Below are 17,280 nucleotides of genomic sequence, written 5' to 3'. Positions count from 1 at the left end.
AAATGGAAGCTATAGGGGGCGTGGCCAACGGACGCGGCATGAAGACGTGAGCTTTCGGTGCTCCTGAGGCTGTCAGCCGTATCCTGCAATATCCTGCTAGAAAAAACGACTGCCCATGTGAAGTAAAAGGTGTTTTTGGGTGTCGGAAAATAACGTTTCTCATGTCCGGTGGTCCAAGTGTGAAATCGGCTGCCAGTTTCAGAGAAATAAGCTGGTAAAAGTTGGAGAGACGACGTTTGGGAAGTTTCCAAAATGGCCGCCGGGCGCTGTTGGGCGCGAACCCAGCGACGCTACAAATCCTGGTACCCGTGGAAGAGTGGCTGCGCAGAGACGGTCGCTGCTTCAGAGGGAGAGGACTGCCTCTCCCTCTCCCCCTCCACCAACCACCACCCCCACCCTACGCGGACCAACATATTGCAGGAGAGGGGGGACCGGCTACGTGTGGGGATCCGCACCGGAATTCCTGCCCCTCCCGAGCAGACGCAGGCGCTCCGTACATCGTTGAGCGCCCGCCGGCCTGTTGCTTACCTGCTGCTCTGCCGGCCTGTGGTGTGCACCGGGAGGAGGAACCCACAAGACCCGGTAAGGAGAGGCGGGGGTGGGCCCTGAAAACGGTCTGCCTGCCTGGAACGCGTTGTGGGGGAGGAGATCCCGTGATCCCCCGCCTGGGGTAGAGCAGCACCCTGAGAGACTGCAGTGCGAGTGCTCCGCGACCCAGGAGTTGAACTGAGATCCGTTTGCTTTCCCAGCGCAGGCTCTGAAATACTGCTGCATAAATGCAGCCCACATGAGACACGGGCCCCCGGCAACAGTTTCTCCCAACCCATAGCGATTTGAGAAGCGCAGCCTAACAAACCTCCACTGCTCGAGTTCTTGCCCCGGCGTGGATGGATGCAGTAAGCGCTGGGTGAACAGGGCGAAGAGTGGTGGCCTATCAAATTAGAATAACTGCTGCCTATCACCTATTGATCAAGGGCCCAAGAAAACACTATTCCAACAACCGCGCAGTGGAGGGAATGCTGAGCATGTGAGAGGGCGCAGCAACAATCACAGTTCGCCTCCTGATACAAAAGGTGACGGACAGGAGATCTCCCTGCCGCAGTTGAACCACGACGGAGAATTGAGGGAACCGGCAGACCCGTAACACAACAGTGGGGCGAAGAACGCACCCCCACACCCTGAAGGGAGCAGAAATTGAGCGCCAAACCCTGTACACAGGCAAGACACTCTCGCAACTCATAAAACGTGTTACCAACATAAAACATTTCCTACGCATAATTAATGACCTCCTGTCAGTAGATAAGAAAATCACAGTGCTCCAAACAGTGAAGAAGAGGCCATGCCATAACACTAATAGATCTTAGGAACAACCTGTAAACCATAACTTGTGAACAGCATATCCCAACCGCAGAACGTACTTTTATTCATAATACAAGGCCTTCTTCGCAATATGGGGAAGGACACGCCTAGAAAAACCTCCACCCAAAGCAGGATAGAACAGTATGCAACCACTCTGCTGTCTAGATCACAAGAGAGGTCAGCATCGACCGAACCTGACATCATGGAGGACGACTTCTCCCTCAGGGATGTGATGGGTGCCATTGCCAGCTCCAGGACATCAATGGAAAAGAAAATGGACGCCATTGGAGCTGAGGTATCCCTGTTGAGACATGACTTGCAGAAGCTGACCGCACGCACTGGAGAGGCGGAAGCACGCATATCGGTGACCGAAGACAATCTACAAGGAGTCAAGCGCCAGATAACCGGCATGCTACAACGAATGAAATCCTTAGAGGGAAGAGTAGACGAAAGTGAAGGTCAATCAAGGCGCAATAAGGTACGCATCCTAGGCCTTCCGGAAAAAGCGGAAGGAGAATGCATGGAACTGTTCCTTGAAAGATGGTTATTGGACATATGATACTGAATCCTTCTCCAAATTCTTTTCTATCGAAAGAGCCCACCGCATCCCAATGGGCAGGGTCACCCCTGGTGCGCCACCGCGTGTGGTCATAGCAAGACTTCTGAACTATAGAGACAGGGATGCTATAGCACAAATGGCAAGAACGAAAGGGTCCATCACCTATAACGGCTCAAATCTCCTTCTTCCCTGACTTCACTAGAGAAGTCCAAAAAGCGCACCAATCCTTTGACCCACTTAAAAAACTCCTCCAATCGCTTGGAATCAAAAATGTTCTGATTTTCCCTGCTCAACTCAAGATATATTACAAGGGCACAACAGTACACTTTACGGATCCCAGAGAAGCATGGAATTGGGCAGAAAGGCACATTGAAGGCGATTGGAACGGAAAGAAGGTTGGTAATGACTGTAATAGACCACATCCAGAAAGACCACCGGACAACAGTCCACCACAGAGGCATGAATACGCGCCACAACAGGAAAACGCATGATGGAAACGGCAACAGAAAAGGCAAGTGAAACCACGAAACACAAAAGAGAAATGAAACCAGCTAAAAACGAGATTCACATGGTAGAAAGTAATGGCTGGCGACTGGAACCGACCCGGCCCCCTTTAGCAAGAAATGAACGTACAACAATGGGCAGAGTTCTAGACTGCCTAGATATACTGTCTAAGTAAAGTTTGAACTGTTAAGGGGCGACAGATGCTTCGGTTGGGGATGAAGTATGGGGAGGGGGGAGTTTGGCACAAGTTTACAAGTTGGAAATACTCAATGAAGCACTGCATATTACATAAAACAGTGATTAATCGACTAGCAATTACTGTTCCCTTCTGCGAGTCACATGCGTTTAACGCCCCCACTATAGGAGGCTCCATTGCCAGCTGGAACCATACACATGAACGCAACTCTACAAGGCAATAAGAACAAAACTTTAAAGCTACTCACCTGGAACGTAAATGGCCTAGGAAACAGCCTGAAAAGGAGGCTAGTAAGACAGTTCCTGAACAGGCACAGCCCGGATATAGTCTTCCTAACGGAGACCCATCTGGCCGGTACATCTAACGCACTATTTAAGCGCTCGAACTCTCGCACAACCATACAAGCTGGTTTTACGATGGGAGCCAGAGAAGTATTGATATTAATCCACAAAAGGCTACCGCTCACCCTCACCAAAACAAAACAGGACACTGGGGGCAGATTCACATATGCCACAGGCCCGCTCTGGAACAAAACGATATCCCTCATGGCGATCTATGCTCCACCGGCTCTCCAATCCAGACTTATGGATGATGTAACGCCCTTGCTAACCAGCGACACCTCGGATATTTTGGTCCTAGGAGGAGATTTCAATGAGGTCATGAACAATGTACAAGACCGTACGCATCTATGTAACAGAGACTCTAACCGTCGAACCAACCTGGCTACATTTGCGGAAGCGTTTGGTATTAAGGATGTGTGGTGCGACCTGCACCCTGATGAAAAGGGGTACTCCTTCCACTCTGGAGTACACGCATTGCTATCACGCTTGGATTATTTCTTCATGCCTGCGACATTAATACCCACAGTAACGCAAGCCGAATACCTTCCACGGGGCATCTCGGATCACTCCCCTCTACTCATATCACTCACGACATGCAAACCAGCTCCTCCACCGGGGTGGAGATTGAATAACTACTACCTAGGTTCCCCTGAGCTGATTGAACGCATACAAAAGGTCACTACAGAGTACTTTGAGACCAATGAAGTATCAGTAGAAAGTCCCTCTATACTCTGGGAAGCATACAAACCAGTGCTACGAGGAATAATCATCTCCTGGACGACGGCCCAAAAGAAAATACATTCGGAATCACAGAGAGGCAGAAACAAATGTAAAACAAGCAGAAGAAACACATTTTATCAACGACTGTCCAGATACTAACAGAGCACTGATGCTAGCCCAAAAGAAACTGCAAAACATTGCATTGGGCAATGCCAAGCAGGCACATAGTGCTATGAGGGCCAGAATATATGATACTGGGGACAAAGTAGGGAAGGTCCTAGCCTGGCTTGAAAGGAGAGATGAAGGGCACAGCCATGTAAGAACAATTGTGTCCCAAAACTTGGAACCCTTCCTCACGGACCAGGACATAGGTGAGGAATTCGCAAAGTTTTACGAGGTGCTATACAAGGCACCTACAACTCCCCCTGGTACCTCTATACTAGACGGTATCACCCTCCCGACTCTCAATGAAACCCATATTGCTGGTCTAGAAGGAGACATCACGGAAGAGGAAATTGCAATGGCCATGATGCAGCTCCAGTCTGGGAAGACCCCTGGACCGAACGGCTTCCCTATAGAAACCTGGAAGGAGGACTGTAACAACCTAGCTCCCCACCTACTCAACATGTTCCAACAGGCCCGGACAACGGGACGCCTCCCGGCGGACCTGAGGAAAGCTACAATAATTATTATACCCAAAGTGAATAAGCCCCCGGAGCAATGCAGTTCATATAGGCCCATCTCCCTCATTAACGGTGAAACCAAGATTCTGGCCAAACTCCTAGCGATACGCCTACAGCAAGTCATAACATCCCTAGTCCACTCGGACCATGTGGCTTTATGCCAGGCAGATCCACGAGAATGAATATAAGAAGAATACACTTGGCCATTGAGCGGGCCCAGGCCCTCAACATCCCCCTGGGTGTACTTGCAATAGATTTTGAAAAGGCGTTTGACTCCATCCGGTGGGAGGCTCTCTGGGCTATCATGCGAAAAATGGGGTTTCAGGAACAGTTTCTCTCTTGGGTCCAACTGCTATATGAGGCGCCAATGGCTGAGGTCCGAGTGAAAAGGCTGGACTTCACGCTCCTTCGCATTAGGAAAAGGGACGTGACAAGGCTGCCCACTATCAGCTCTACTCTTTGCGCTAGCCATGGAACCACTGGCCCAGTTGCTGAGAGAGGCACCTACATGGAGTGGCATCCGGGGGGTTCAGAATGGGAAGACAGAGTCTCATTATATGCAGACGACCTATTGCTATACTTGAGGGATCCCAAGTAGACGTGCCCGGTGGTGACAGTTGCTCCAGAAATACGGTGCTTTTAGCAGCCTGAAAGTAAATTGGTCCAAATCCACGCTATTTGCACTAAATGCTCTAGGTAGTGGGGTTCCCGAGCCTTGCCCATACAGAATAGCCCCTGATCACTTCCAATATCTAGGAATTAAGATCACAAGGAATCTAGATGATTACATACTGAACAATTTACAACCCATTACGGAGCGATTCACAGGGGATGTGCAGCACTGGATGACCCTGCCCTTGACCCTGCTAGGCCGAGCCGCACTGTTCAAAATGCTGACACTCCCCCGCTACCTGTATGCACTCCAAAACGCCCCCCTACACATACCTGTGAAAGAATTCCGGAACATAGACAATATACTTAGAAAGCTCTTATGGGGGGGGTGGACGCTCGAGAATTGCCCTACGAACACTAAAAAGTTCAATATGGGAGGGTGGGATTGGCCTACCAAGGCTACAGACATACTACTGGGCCAGTCAGATGACGGTAGTAAACGATGCAATGCATGCAGATCCAACACTGCCACATGTACGGGCATCGCCCCACCTGGAACTGTACAAGGCAATGCCCAGAGCGACCCCCTGAAACACAGCGGCACAGACGCCCCGTATTTGGGCAGAATCACACACCTTCATGGGATGGGGAGACAGAGTCACGCCAATCCAACCATTATGGAATAATGGAAACCTCTACGAGGTAGCCAAATTACCGAGATGGCCAGTATGGACGGGTGTGGTATAGAGAAGGTGGGCGACATTGTAACAAATGGCGCCATCAGATCCTATGAAGAACTGGCTATATCCTTTAACCTCCCAGAGACCGAAGTACCATTACACACATCTCTGACAGGCACTCCAGCAGCATCTCCCTACACTAGCTGACATGCCAGATACCACGCCAATAGAACGCAACATAACAGACTGCATTCAGGCTAAAGTCACCACAGTAATGTATAACGTCATCACCTCCTTCGCTACAACGGAGCTGGTGCGGCTCAAGACAATATGGGAAGCCGAAGTTGGGGAGGTATTACCGGAAGACTGGGTTCAGATATTAATGTTCCCCCGGGAGGTGGCCATATCGACCAGACTGCGATTGGTCCAGCTAAAAATACTACATAGAATCTATTACCCGAGGGTAGCCTTGTACCGCTGGGGTAAGGGAGCGGAACCCAACTGCCTACGCTGCCATAGAGAAGAAAGAACTTTCTTTCACATGCTGTGGGAATGCCCAAACATCTGCGATTATTGGCGGCAATGCTGTGACATCCTTACTAGAGTGCTACACAAGACGATCCCCAGTGACCCGAAATTGCTACTCCTTGGAGCGGACAGTGAAATAGACTTGTCAAGGTACGAAAAGCTCTGCTTCATGACAACAACTGCAATTGCTAAAAGGAATATAGCACAACTATGGGGTGCTGCAGGGACGCCGCAAATTAGCCAGTGGATCACTGATGTACAGATTTGCATTGCCATAGAAAGGAGAGTGTATAAAGCTAGAGGATGTCCCGAAAAGGCGGACAAGATATGGCACTGATGGGAAGACTAGGTGTGAACTCTGCAACCAGACTTGATATGACATTCCTGAACGTAGAATGTGCAGGGCAGTAGGGGATCCTTCACACTAGCACAACAACTTTAATGTGACTTTGTATGATTTGCTTTTTTGAGTATTCCATTGTACGGTATTATTGTTTTAGTTTGTTTTGTGTCTTGGCCCGGTGAGGACCAAAGTTTGTATGTTACAAAACCAATAAAATATAATATACAACAAAATGGAAGCTATAAAATCTGGGCGAAAGGTCTATTTAGCCCTGATAGACTTCTCGCATGTCTTTGATTCCATTGATCAGGAATTACTTTGGACCAAGATGTCGAATTGGGGCTGCCCTGAGAGGCTACTAGCCTCAATTAAAGAACTCCATTCTACTACTAACATCAAAGTCCGATTAGATCAGAGTGGATCCTTAACGTAAGAAATTAACACTTACTGCGGTGTGAAGCAAGGATGTCCCTTGGCGGCGATAATTTTCAATCTGTTTCTATCAGACATTGGTAGTGCAATTGATGATCCTCGATCGTTCTCTCCAAAAATGCATGGGTCTGCACTAAGTTGGATGCTATATGCTGACGATCTGATTGTGTTAGATATCACGCCAATCGGCCTTCAGCGTAAAATAAATGCAGTAAGACTATGTGGAATCCAATGGATTGCTTATTAACAATGCAAAGAGTGAAATATTAACGCTACACAATCTGCAAACAAGCAGGCATAGAAACAAGAAAAAATGTTAATGGCATTTAGGAAAAGAGACATTAAGTACTGTTGAGACCACCAGATACTTTGGGATGCAGATCAGCGCAAATATAAATGACGGTCCCTGGATTGAGATTGCCAAGGTTAAATGCCGACAATTTGCCCGCCAGAACCTTGATATTGAATAAAAAATATGGGAAGTTTTCACTAAAGCCAGTGATTTCTTTCTATCAGCAGAAAGTGGTTCCAGCTTTAATATTCGGAGTTGAAAATGCATTTGGATGTCTGGAAGAACTACTCTGGAACATATCTTTTGGGTAAAAACACTTAATTTACCGAATAGTATTGTAACAGCCCGTTTACGATATGAGTTAGGCTTGATTTCCATTAAAGCCCTTATTAGTTGCAACACTCTTGCTTTGTGTAGAAAAAGCATCTTGTCAGATGTTGCGCTACAATTCAGAATCGTAAGTAAGCCTGTCGGTGGAAATCTACTGCTTACTATCGTTGTGGAGTAAAAGATGCGAGGAGATGCAATGTACGAAAAAGACTTAAAAACGCTTAACGAAAATCCGGATCTGGTGAAGAAAAAATCTGGGAACTAGACTGGATTCTAACTGGTGAAGAAAGAAGGGCGGCTAAACTAATGAAAGACGTGCCTTTTGAAGCTAGAGCTTACAATAGTCTGCAAAACTATGTAGCACTATTTCCTGATAACAAGAGAAGATCTTCATACATGTGCTTTCGTCTAAATCTGATTAAGACCAAAGAAAGGACTAAGAACTGGGCTGGTTTGGACAAGAGGAATGTAAACTGTAGGTTTTGCGAATCCAGTGAAGAAACGACTGAACACCTTGTTCTGTTCTGCCCTCTTTTTCAAACGCAAAGAACCCGATGTCTTGGCCCACTGATGACAGGATTGCCAATGACGAATGCAGAAGAGTGGTGGCGTCTGATGTTTCTTGGAGAGAACAAAAAACTGACATTTGCACTAACCTTGTTCTTGGACAAGATTGAAAAATGTCTTGAAGCCACGGACAGCGAATGTACAAGGTTGACTCTATAGTGTTTAGCTATGCACCCGGTCTGTGGCTGTAAATCAATGAATACAGACTTTTAGTAGACGATAAACCATTGTTTCTAATGGATGTGTTGAAATGTGATTTGTTTGGTTGTTTTAAAGGTTTGTATAAGCCAAAAAAAATAATAGGCCAAAAAAGCATACAAAAGTCAAAGGGACTCTAGATAGGTTCTGGGGCATCCAGTATGCCTGTCTTATATTGGTGAACCCTATTCTCCAGCTGTACCTTTTATGAATATAGCACAATAGAGAAAGCCAAAACACGCTAGAGGGAGGCTTCTGGGCAAGGAGTATTAGAGAAACCGTGGAGTAAACGCCCTCCGTTATCAAGTCTGTACATACATTCTCTCTCCCTCCGTCATTTACTCTTCTCTATTCTTTCGATCACCTCTTACCCAGGAGCAAAGTCTGCACAAGCCCCAAAATGGTAAAATTACTTTATTTAAAAAAATAAAAAAAACTTCATAGCACCCCTCCAAGCCAACCTTTCGTCCCGTGAGTAGTTACATCTAATAGCTATTTTTGCCAATGTAAAATAGTCAGTATGAATATTTTTGCCTTTTCTACCACAGGCCTACTTTTGTACCTTTTCAGTAGGCCCGCCTCAGACCACACCACCTGCAAACTTTTTTTCATCAAATGCCATAGTTCCACTTTTTATTTATTTTTCCTCTTCGATCACTGAGTGCCACTGAGGGACTATTAAAAATCTTGATTGTACTTGAGTGTTTCGTTTTTGTATCCGATATAAAGAGGTTTCCCCCTTGCTGCTGGCCATTTCCGAAAATGAATTTAAACTTTGAGATTTGAGCACATGCAGTGAAAGATTGCTGAAAACAAAGGTACATTTGAAATATGTTTTTGTCATTACATTTATTACTGAAAACAATGCATCCTGATTTCCATGTTTATTTAGAAACAAACAAGACCCCACCAATTGAAAGTAACGCGTCATTTCTGTAAAAAAGGCAGCCTTTTCCTTTGAAATTTTATCCCACAGTAAAGTTTTTTTTTCCCTCTGCTGGTTTTTTTCAATGCATTTGTCACATGCTGTTGCGAGTGTCTTTCTTTCGTTCCTTTCATACAGTAAACTGGCAGATTTATTGCAGATGTTTTCATTCAGAGAAGTCAGGGTGCAAAGATAACATTTAGTGTATAGGTAAATGCCTAATGGGAACGTAGCATGAACATCATTCCGGTGGATGTTGGAATCCAGCTGTAGGAATCTCGTGTACATCTCGTGTAGCTTAGGTTTCATGCATTTGTCTGCGGAGTTCTGTAGAAAAAGTTTGAGGCAGTTTTCCCGCAATGTCCTAAATTGTAAAGTGACCTCGGTGTGGCGAATAACTTGCGATTGAACGGTTTCATCTTTCATTCTGGGTTAATGTCCAACAATTAATGCCATAAATGTTCCTTGTATGCTCTGCATTTGTGGGAATTGCATAGCAAATGCTGTAGCCAATAAGTTGTCACAAATGAGACTTTTTGTGATTCCAAATATCTGTTACTGGCTAAGGAGTTATGTGCGAATTGTTCCCGTTGCCGAGTTGTCTGCTGCAGTCACTGAATATAGGAATTCACTTGATAATGTGTGCAGAATGAAGTCTGAAGAGCCTTCTCTTTTCCTGTCTTCCAGAGAATGGTGTGCCATGGGGAACATACCTACCTATTTGCTCAGACAATCATGTCCATCCTGGCTCAAGAGGAGCAGGGAGGCTCAGCCGTGCGCAGGATTGCTCAGGAGGTGCAGCGATATGCTCATGAAAAGTAAGAACCTCCCTCGATTGCATGCCTTGTTGGCACTTACTAGAATTCTGCTTTTGCCCTGTTTTTATTTAGTTTCCCTTACAACTAGCCACACAGGATTACTATACAGAGGAGTAACACATGTGTGCCTGCCGAAGTAATTCAATCTGGCCCAGCTAATTAAGAGTTTTGTTTTAAACTTGGTATCATTTAGACAAGACCTTTTCTTTGCATCATTTGGGCCAGGCCCATCTCTGTATGTGATTCTGTGTATGATGTCCAATTAAACATGCTGAAATATTTGATTTGGACCTTCCCTCCTTGTTTCATTTCCGATGAAGAGGCCATGATGCGAGTCAGATAACCCTGGCACTGGGCACTGCAGCCTCCTACCCTCGAGCGTGCCAAGCTCTTGGAGCCATGTTGTCCAAGGGAGCACTGAATCCAGCTGACATCACGGTTCTGTTTAAGATGTTCACAAGCATGGACCCACCACCAGTGGAACTGGTAAGTGTCTTGCAAAGTTTGAGTGACTCAAAACTTGTCCTTTCGCCAAAAGTGTTTTGTTTTCTGATATGTTATTGGGACTTGTACCGCGCATTCCTGCCGTTTTTCATGGTCTCCAGGTGGATCTGAAAAGGAAGAGAGTTGAGATTGTTAGTGAGGTTAAGAGGGAAGAGCGCGATAGAGCTTTGATAGGCTGTTGATCGCTTTAGTTCGGAAAAACTGGTCACTGTCTGCTGGTATGATTTGGTAGATTGGCAATTTTGTGTTGTATGCAAATATTCCTGTGTGTGTTGGGTGTTGTGGAGAGATGGAAGAGTATTTCTTGTTTCATGTCTGAGGTTTGTGTCAAGTCTGTTATGTAGTGTGGTTGATTTGGTGAGTTTTGGAGGATTAGAGAATTATTAGTAGTGTTGGCTGTGCTGCTTGAGTTCATTGCGATGGGTTGGCCCTTTCGCTTAGTTTTGTTCTTGGAGTGTTTGTGGTTGACGTTTGAGTGGTCCAGTCACCTGGAGTTCTCTTGCGTTGTGGTCGGTGGATTATTTGTCGCTCCAAAGTTTTCTTCAGCTCGGAGAGTTAGACGTGTTTTTAATAATTTCCTGTACTTGAAGTGATCCTCTGTTGTTCGTATTTCCTTTGGGAGTGAGTTTGAGTTTCACTGCTATGCTGGAAAATGCTGATCGCAACATTTTTGTTTTGTATTGTTTGTGTTCGAGGCAGATGTCGTCATGGATCTTGGTGTTTGTGTTGGTTTGTAGATGGTGATTTTCTCCTGTATGCATTCTGCTCCTTGGCCGTGGATCGCTCTGTGTGCTATGCAGAGCGTGTTGAAGATTTGTTTTTTGACTGCCAGTCAATGTAACATTCTCTGTGCTGCTGTTGTGTTCTCTCTTTGTGAGTTGAACTAGTATTCTTGCAGCTGGATTTCGTAGCTTCTTTAACAGGAATTCCGGCATTTTGATGTAGTTGCTGTTGGCGTAGTCTATTATTGACATGACGAGGGAGCTGATGGCGAGCGTTCTGTGTGTGACGGAAAAGGGAAGCATTTTCTTTATCATGTGTAGGTTGAATAAGCATTTCTCAACTACTGCGTTCACTTGTGGTTGTAGTGTTAGCCTGTTGCCCATTAGGATGACAAGATTTTTGACCACCTTGGACCGTTGGGCAAGTTGCCTAATTCGGCGGGCCATGGAATGTGCTCCTTATTTACCAGGTCGTTTGGTGTAATCATGATTTCGGTTTTGTTCGGGTTGAGTTTGAAGCTGTTGGTGCTCATCCATTGGTTTGGTTCACTGAGGTAGTTGGTTAGAGCTGGGTTTTGCTCTTCGTTGGTGTTGATTTTGTAGGTCATTTGGGTTTTGTCTGCATAGTTGTAGCAGGTGAGGCCATGTTTTTTCATGAGATTGATCAGTGGCGTCATGTAGATAGAGTAATGGTGAAAGCGATGAGCCCTGTGGAAGTTCCGATGTGCTGATTTGGTTGGCTCTAGCCAGATTGTTTCTGTTCTTTCTGTCAGGATTTTAACTAGAAGAGTAGTGTTGCCGATCCCAATATGTTCTAGTCTTTTGATGAGGGTTGTGGTTGACTGTGTCAAAGGCTGCTGAGAGATAGAGTAGTATTAATGCAGAGTTAGTGTTCGTCTTTAGGTCGTCCCAGATAGGACAGTTTACGTTCCTCTCATGGATCTGAACCCTGCTTGTGCCTTATTCAGCAGCTGGTTGTTTTCCACATATTCCCGGATTTGTTCGTAGATGTAGCTTTCTAGTAGCTTAGAGGGGTATCATGGATTTGAGATTGGTCAATAATTGGTAAGGTCTACCACGTTTCCTGAGGTATCTTTAAGGAGTGGTTTGATGAAGGCCAATTTGAAGGCTTGTGGCACTGATCCTGTTGCTAGTGAGTGCTTGAGGTAGTATTTTGCCAGTGCTTGTTGGGTGAGGATAGATTTGTAGACATCTGGTGGGCATGGTTCTGCAATGGAACCTGCTCTTGCTTTTGCTCGCAAGGTTGCTGAATATCTGTTGGGAAGGGTGTTGGCTGTTTAAGGTGGGCTGTGAGTTTTTGGCTTGCTGATTAGCTAAATGTTAGTGGTCGACAAGGTTGTCTGCTAGTTTTTGTGTAGGTATCCGTGTGTTGCACGTAGATGCTCATTTGTGATAATCACTTGATAAGCATCATAAGATTTGGTGGAACACTTAAGTTTGAGTGCTGTCAAATTACATCTGCACACAGGAATGACTGCTGTATATCTGTGAAGGCATGCACTGCACAGAAGTGACCCCAGTGGATTTTGCATGTTCTGATGCTCTCCATGCTAGCTGTAATTTATTTGGGAAGGATGGGGTGCGCTGAAGAAAGTCAACAGATCAATATAATAATTTTTAATGCTTGTTAATCTGCTTAGAATCACATGCTGTGCATATAGTCTGAAGTCCAGTGGTAACCGCAGAGTATTGCATCTTCTCTTTCGGGGACCGAAAGGGGACGTCTGCATAGGCGTGTTTGTAACACTATCCCTATCGTGACGTGTAGTGTACCCAAAATCTTTCACGTACGAGGTCCCTCAGATTGTTTTTTTCCGCCCAGATAACTGGTCGCCCTATAGCAGAGTTCTTACTTAAGAGACATTGTTTATCTTATACCGACTTGTCGGTCATTCCCCGTTAAGTCACTTCGATCACAAGAACACCTTCGACGAAGACTGTGGGGGATTCATCTTCGGCAGTGTATTTCGGCACTTAAGATCCGGCGCCTGGATTTTCCACGTGGTCGGGCCTTCTGGCCGACCTTTACAGTAGGGAGAGTGGGGTCGGGGTGGCCATATTTTCAGTATGTCTTTCCTCTTTCCCCCTCTTTACCCTTTTGGTCTAGTCATCTTCCCATTTTGCTATGGAAAGGACTCCTTTTAGGTTCTGCCCTAAGTGTAGGGTCAGATATCCTTGGAGGGACGAACACAGGACGTGTAACGCCCGTCTCCCCTTAGATCACAATGAAAAGCAGTGTGCGGCCTGCAAACTCCTTCAGCCTAAGACCCTTAAGGAGCGCTGTGTAAAGCGAATGGCTGCATACGGTATGTCGTGGGTGGAACCCCCTTCCCCTACCGCCACACCCGCTGAGAATGACAGAGGCACTTCAGATGACCGAAAGGCGAAAGCGCCAGCAGGGCTGTCGAAACTTTTGTCGGTTTCCTCGGATCGTGCAGATCCAAAGCCTTCCCCACATCCACAGCAGCGTCTTATGACTGGGCAATCAAAAACAAGTAAGGGCACTACCCCAAAAGCTTTATACAGCGAAGCTTGGAAATCCAACGCTACGACGGTCCCGAAGACCGTGGTAGGCCCAAAAATCACGACTAGGCCTCTAGTGGAAAAAAACGACCGCTAGGCCCCCTAACGCCAGGGAAGGCAATATACCTACCGATAGACCATCGGAACCTTTATCTCACGCCGATTCGGCGGTTATCGAGGACAGCATCGAGAGGATTACTGCGGCGGTCGGACTTATCCTGGTTCCGCCGAAAATTATGGGGCAAGCCGCGGACAAATCTTTTGATACGCCATGGGTCCCCGATTCTCACAATACTTATGAGGACAGTCAGGAGCCTCTTTCCAATACCTTAAGAGGCACTTTTTGGCACTGTAGGGCAGAAGACAATGTTTTTCCACCCGTAGGCCCTCCTGGGTCCTCCAAATGGACAAGAGAGAAATTCGAGGGGTGTATGGACCGTCTGGAGAGAATTATCCATTTTTCTGATCATCCTCCCTCGAAAATGTCTCATGGAGAGCCTAGCCTTCAATCTACTCATTATCAGGAAGATCAGCCTTCTGTCCCCGTCCAGCAGGAAAACATTGTCCACATGGGCACCTATAGGGACATTTACAATGAAGAGGAATAAACTTCCTTTCTACAGGATTATGAAGAGGACCAGGCAAATGCCACAGACAATTGGGAAGAAACCCAGCACGAGGGAATGGACCCATGGACACTTCCACATCAAGATCAGGACACTGATGTATTGTGTTTGGCTTCCCCTCCGTCCACTCCGGCTCGTCGGGCCTCGCCTGTAGATGACCAGATGGCCTTCAATCTATGTTGAAAAAGGCAGCTGAACATTTTCAGATCTCTACTCAAGAGGCTGTGCCTGAGCAGGACTTTGTAGATGATATTCTTAAGGAGAAGCCTCCATCTAGCCAAGCCATTCCCCTCCTTAACTCCATCAAGAGAAGGTTGGCTCCCTCCTTGGTATCACCGGCTGAAACCCGGGCAGTGAACCCAAGAGTGGAAAAATTGTTTCGGCCGTCTCTTTCTGACCCACAATACATTAAAGGGCACGCCATCCCCAATTCACAGGTAGTGACTGTCAATCGAAAAAGAGCAGGGGGTACCGTTTGCCACTGGGGAGGCACCCCTGGACAAGGAATCCAAGAGGCTGTATGCCTTAGGCAAACGAGTCACCTCGGCTGCCGCATACACTAGGCGTATAGCAAATAATACCACGCTGTTGGAAAGTTATGCTGACGCTCAATGGAACCTACTCCAAGAGGTCCCAGAACCCGCCAGTTCCAAACTTCTCTCTATTGTAACTGAGGGAAGGCAGGTGAACCAAAATGTGATAAATAACACTCTGGACATGACTGAAACAGCAGGCAGGTCTCTGGCACATGGGACCCTAGTGAAAAGACACACTTGGCTGCGTACCTCAGGGTTTAAACCCGAAACTCAGGCCTCACTCGTCAATAACCCTATTAAAGAAAGTAACCTCTTCGGGAAAGCAGTTGATGAGGCATTGGAAACAGCCAAAAAAGGGCATGAGACTCTTAAGTCTCTGCAACAGATCACACAAAGACCTTCTCCCCAGAGAGGTAATGACTCCGGCGATCCTTTCGAGGGCAGTCCCATGCAAATCAAAATAACTTTGGCACGGGGAGTTTCAATACAGGACAAACTTAAGGAAGCCCCGCGTACTACCCTTCAAGAGGGCAGCGACACGGCGAAAGGCAGAGGTAGAGGCCCCAGTCCGAGAGGAGCCGCAGCCTCTGGTCAGAAATGAGCATCAGATCCAGGTCCCCTCCCATGTTTCCCCGGTCGAAGGGGGTGGGGGGGGCGATTAACATCTTTCCTCATGGCATGGGAGGGGATAACTTCAGACCAGTGGGTCATAAAGACGGTCGGCCACGGGTACAGCGTGGAATTCGCTCGACCTCCACAATTCAGACCACCACGCTCACAGCGCCTTTCACCGGACCATCTGGAAATCCTGAATCGAGAAGTGGAAGCATTTCTGGGAAAGGACGCCATAGAAGCTGTCCCTATTCTTCAGGTAAACTAGGGTATTTATTCAGTGTACTTCCTTGTACCCAAAAAGGACCTCACCATGCGCCCTGTTCTAGACCTGCGCCCAGCGAACAAGTTAATAAAACCTCAGGAGTTTCACATGGTAAAAGTACAGGAGGTAATCCCACTGTTGAAACAACACCTTGTGCAGTGCTTATTTAATCACAAACTTCCTCAGCCAAAAAAAAAAACTCTTCGCCTCAGTGACTACGTCGGAATGGACCAGGAAGCTGATCTTTCCCATGTTCCCTGCGTTGTATGGGCAGTCATAAGATTACTACCTACCTTGACACCGGTGAAAGTCTTCTTCTTTCTTCCTTTGAAACATCATTGGGAAGAAGGGATTTCTGTAGTCTTGAGTTTCCCATGTTCAGCAGTAGTCTGCATGCATTTTTAAGTCTGCTTCTCATCCACCGATTTCCACCATGGATCTGGGATATTCCTGCCTCATCACTTTGTTAATCCTGCTCACCCTGAAACGTCAGTGATCCCATTGGTGGTTTCAATCACGTACACTGAAACGTGTCAGCAATTGCGACCAAACGCCACGGCCTAGCGCCCAAGTATCTTTGTTTTCTGGTTCTGTGGTAGGAGAGTACAAGTTTGTGGACCACTTTCTCAGGAATACAGAAACATATGTTCAGCCTTCTAGAGGAACATCTACTGAAAAGTGTATCCTGAGCAAGGTGCCCTGCTTTCCCTTTCAGAACGTTTCCCCCAGACACATACATCTTTGCAGTCTTTTCTAAAACTGTGCCTTGCATTTCAGGACTGGATCTGCAGCTTGTATTCTTTCCCAAGCCGGTTTTTCTTCATATTCGGGAACTCCATGTTCCCATGACGGCTTTGGTATGCTGGTCCTGGTTCTAGGATATGGTGCAATGATGACCTGGTTGTGCATCCAATGTACCTATGTGCGAGTCTTGCTTTTCCCACTTGCTCAAATTGTGCATTCCTGGGCAAACCACTTAACCTTGGGAGGGCTTATAAACTAGGTAGCCAGAGTATTCAGAAATTTTCAGGAAAACAGGGCACTTGCGCCCCCATTATGAGTTTGACAGAAATTTAACATACTATTTTTTTTATCAATCTTCAAATGAGTCGGCCATGTACTGCCTGATTTAGGGGGTCAAATAAAACTCGAGTCCTTCCAGTTTTTCTCTCGAAAAATGTCAAATTGCCTGAACATCAAAAAAGTTTTGTCCTTATGGAAGAGTGTGTGTGTTTACAGTTAGGGACACAACATTAATGGGTTGGCCGCAAAGGTGTCAAAAGAGCAGGCACCTCGGATGCTAATTTTCTCTCCTGTGCATCGCGGGCAATTTTATTTTGCATTGAGCATGAGCTGTATCATCTGTTTCTCTACACAGTCCATT

The 17,280-nt window shown here is 46.4% G+C and overlaps 1 protein-coding gene across 1 annotated transcript in view; it reads left to right on the top strand.

Annotated features, from left to right (window-relative positions):
* The window catches only part of NELFCD (negative elongation factor complex member C/D), a 591,264-nt gene that overhangs the window by 349,596 nt on the left and 224,388 nt on the right, over positions 1–17,280 (top strand). The window contains exons 7-8 of the mRNA XM_069651053.1: positions 9,957–10,087; positions 10,408–10,573. Coding sequence (XP_069507154.1) covers positions 9,957–10,087; positions 10,408–10,573 — 297 coding nt within the window. The remainder of the gene's footprint in view (positions 1–9,956; positions 10,088–10,407; positions 10,574–17,280) is intronic.

The sequence above is a fragment of the Ambystoma mexicanum genome, chromosome 3p (genome assembly GCF_040938575.1).
Source record: "Ambystoma mexicanum isolate Mex_15411 chromosome 3p, UKY_AmexF1_1, whole genome shotgun sequence".
Lineage (NCBI taxonomy): Eukaryota > Metazoa > Chordata > Amphibia > Caudata > Ambystomatidae > Ambystoma > Ambystoma mexicanum.
The sequence above is the reverse complement of the archived record's forward strand: the minus strand, read 5'-3'. Positions and strand labels throughout refer to the sequence as shown.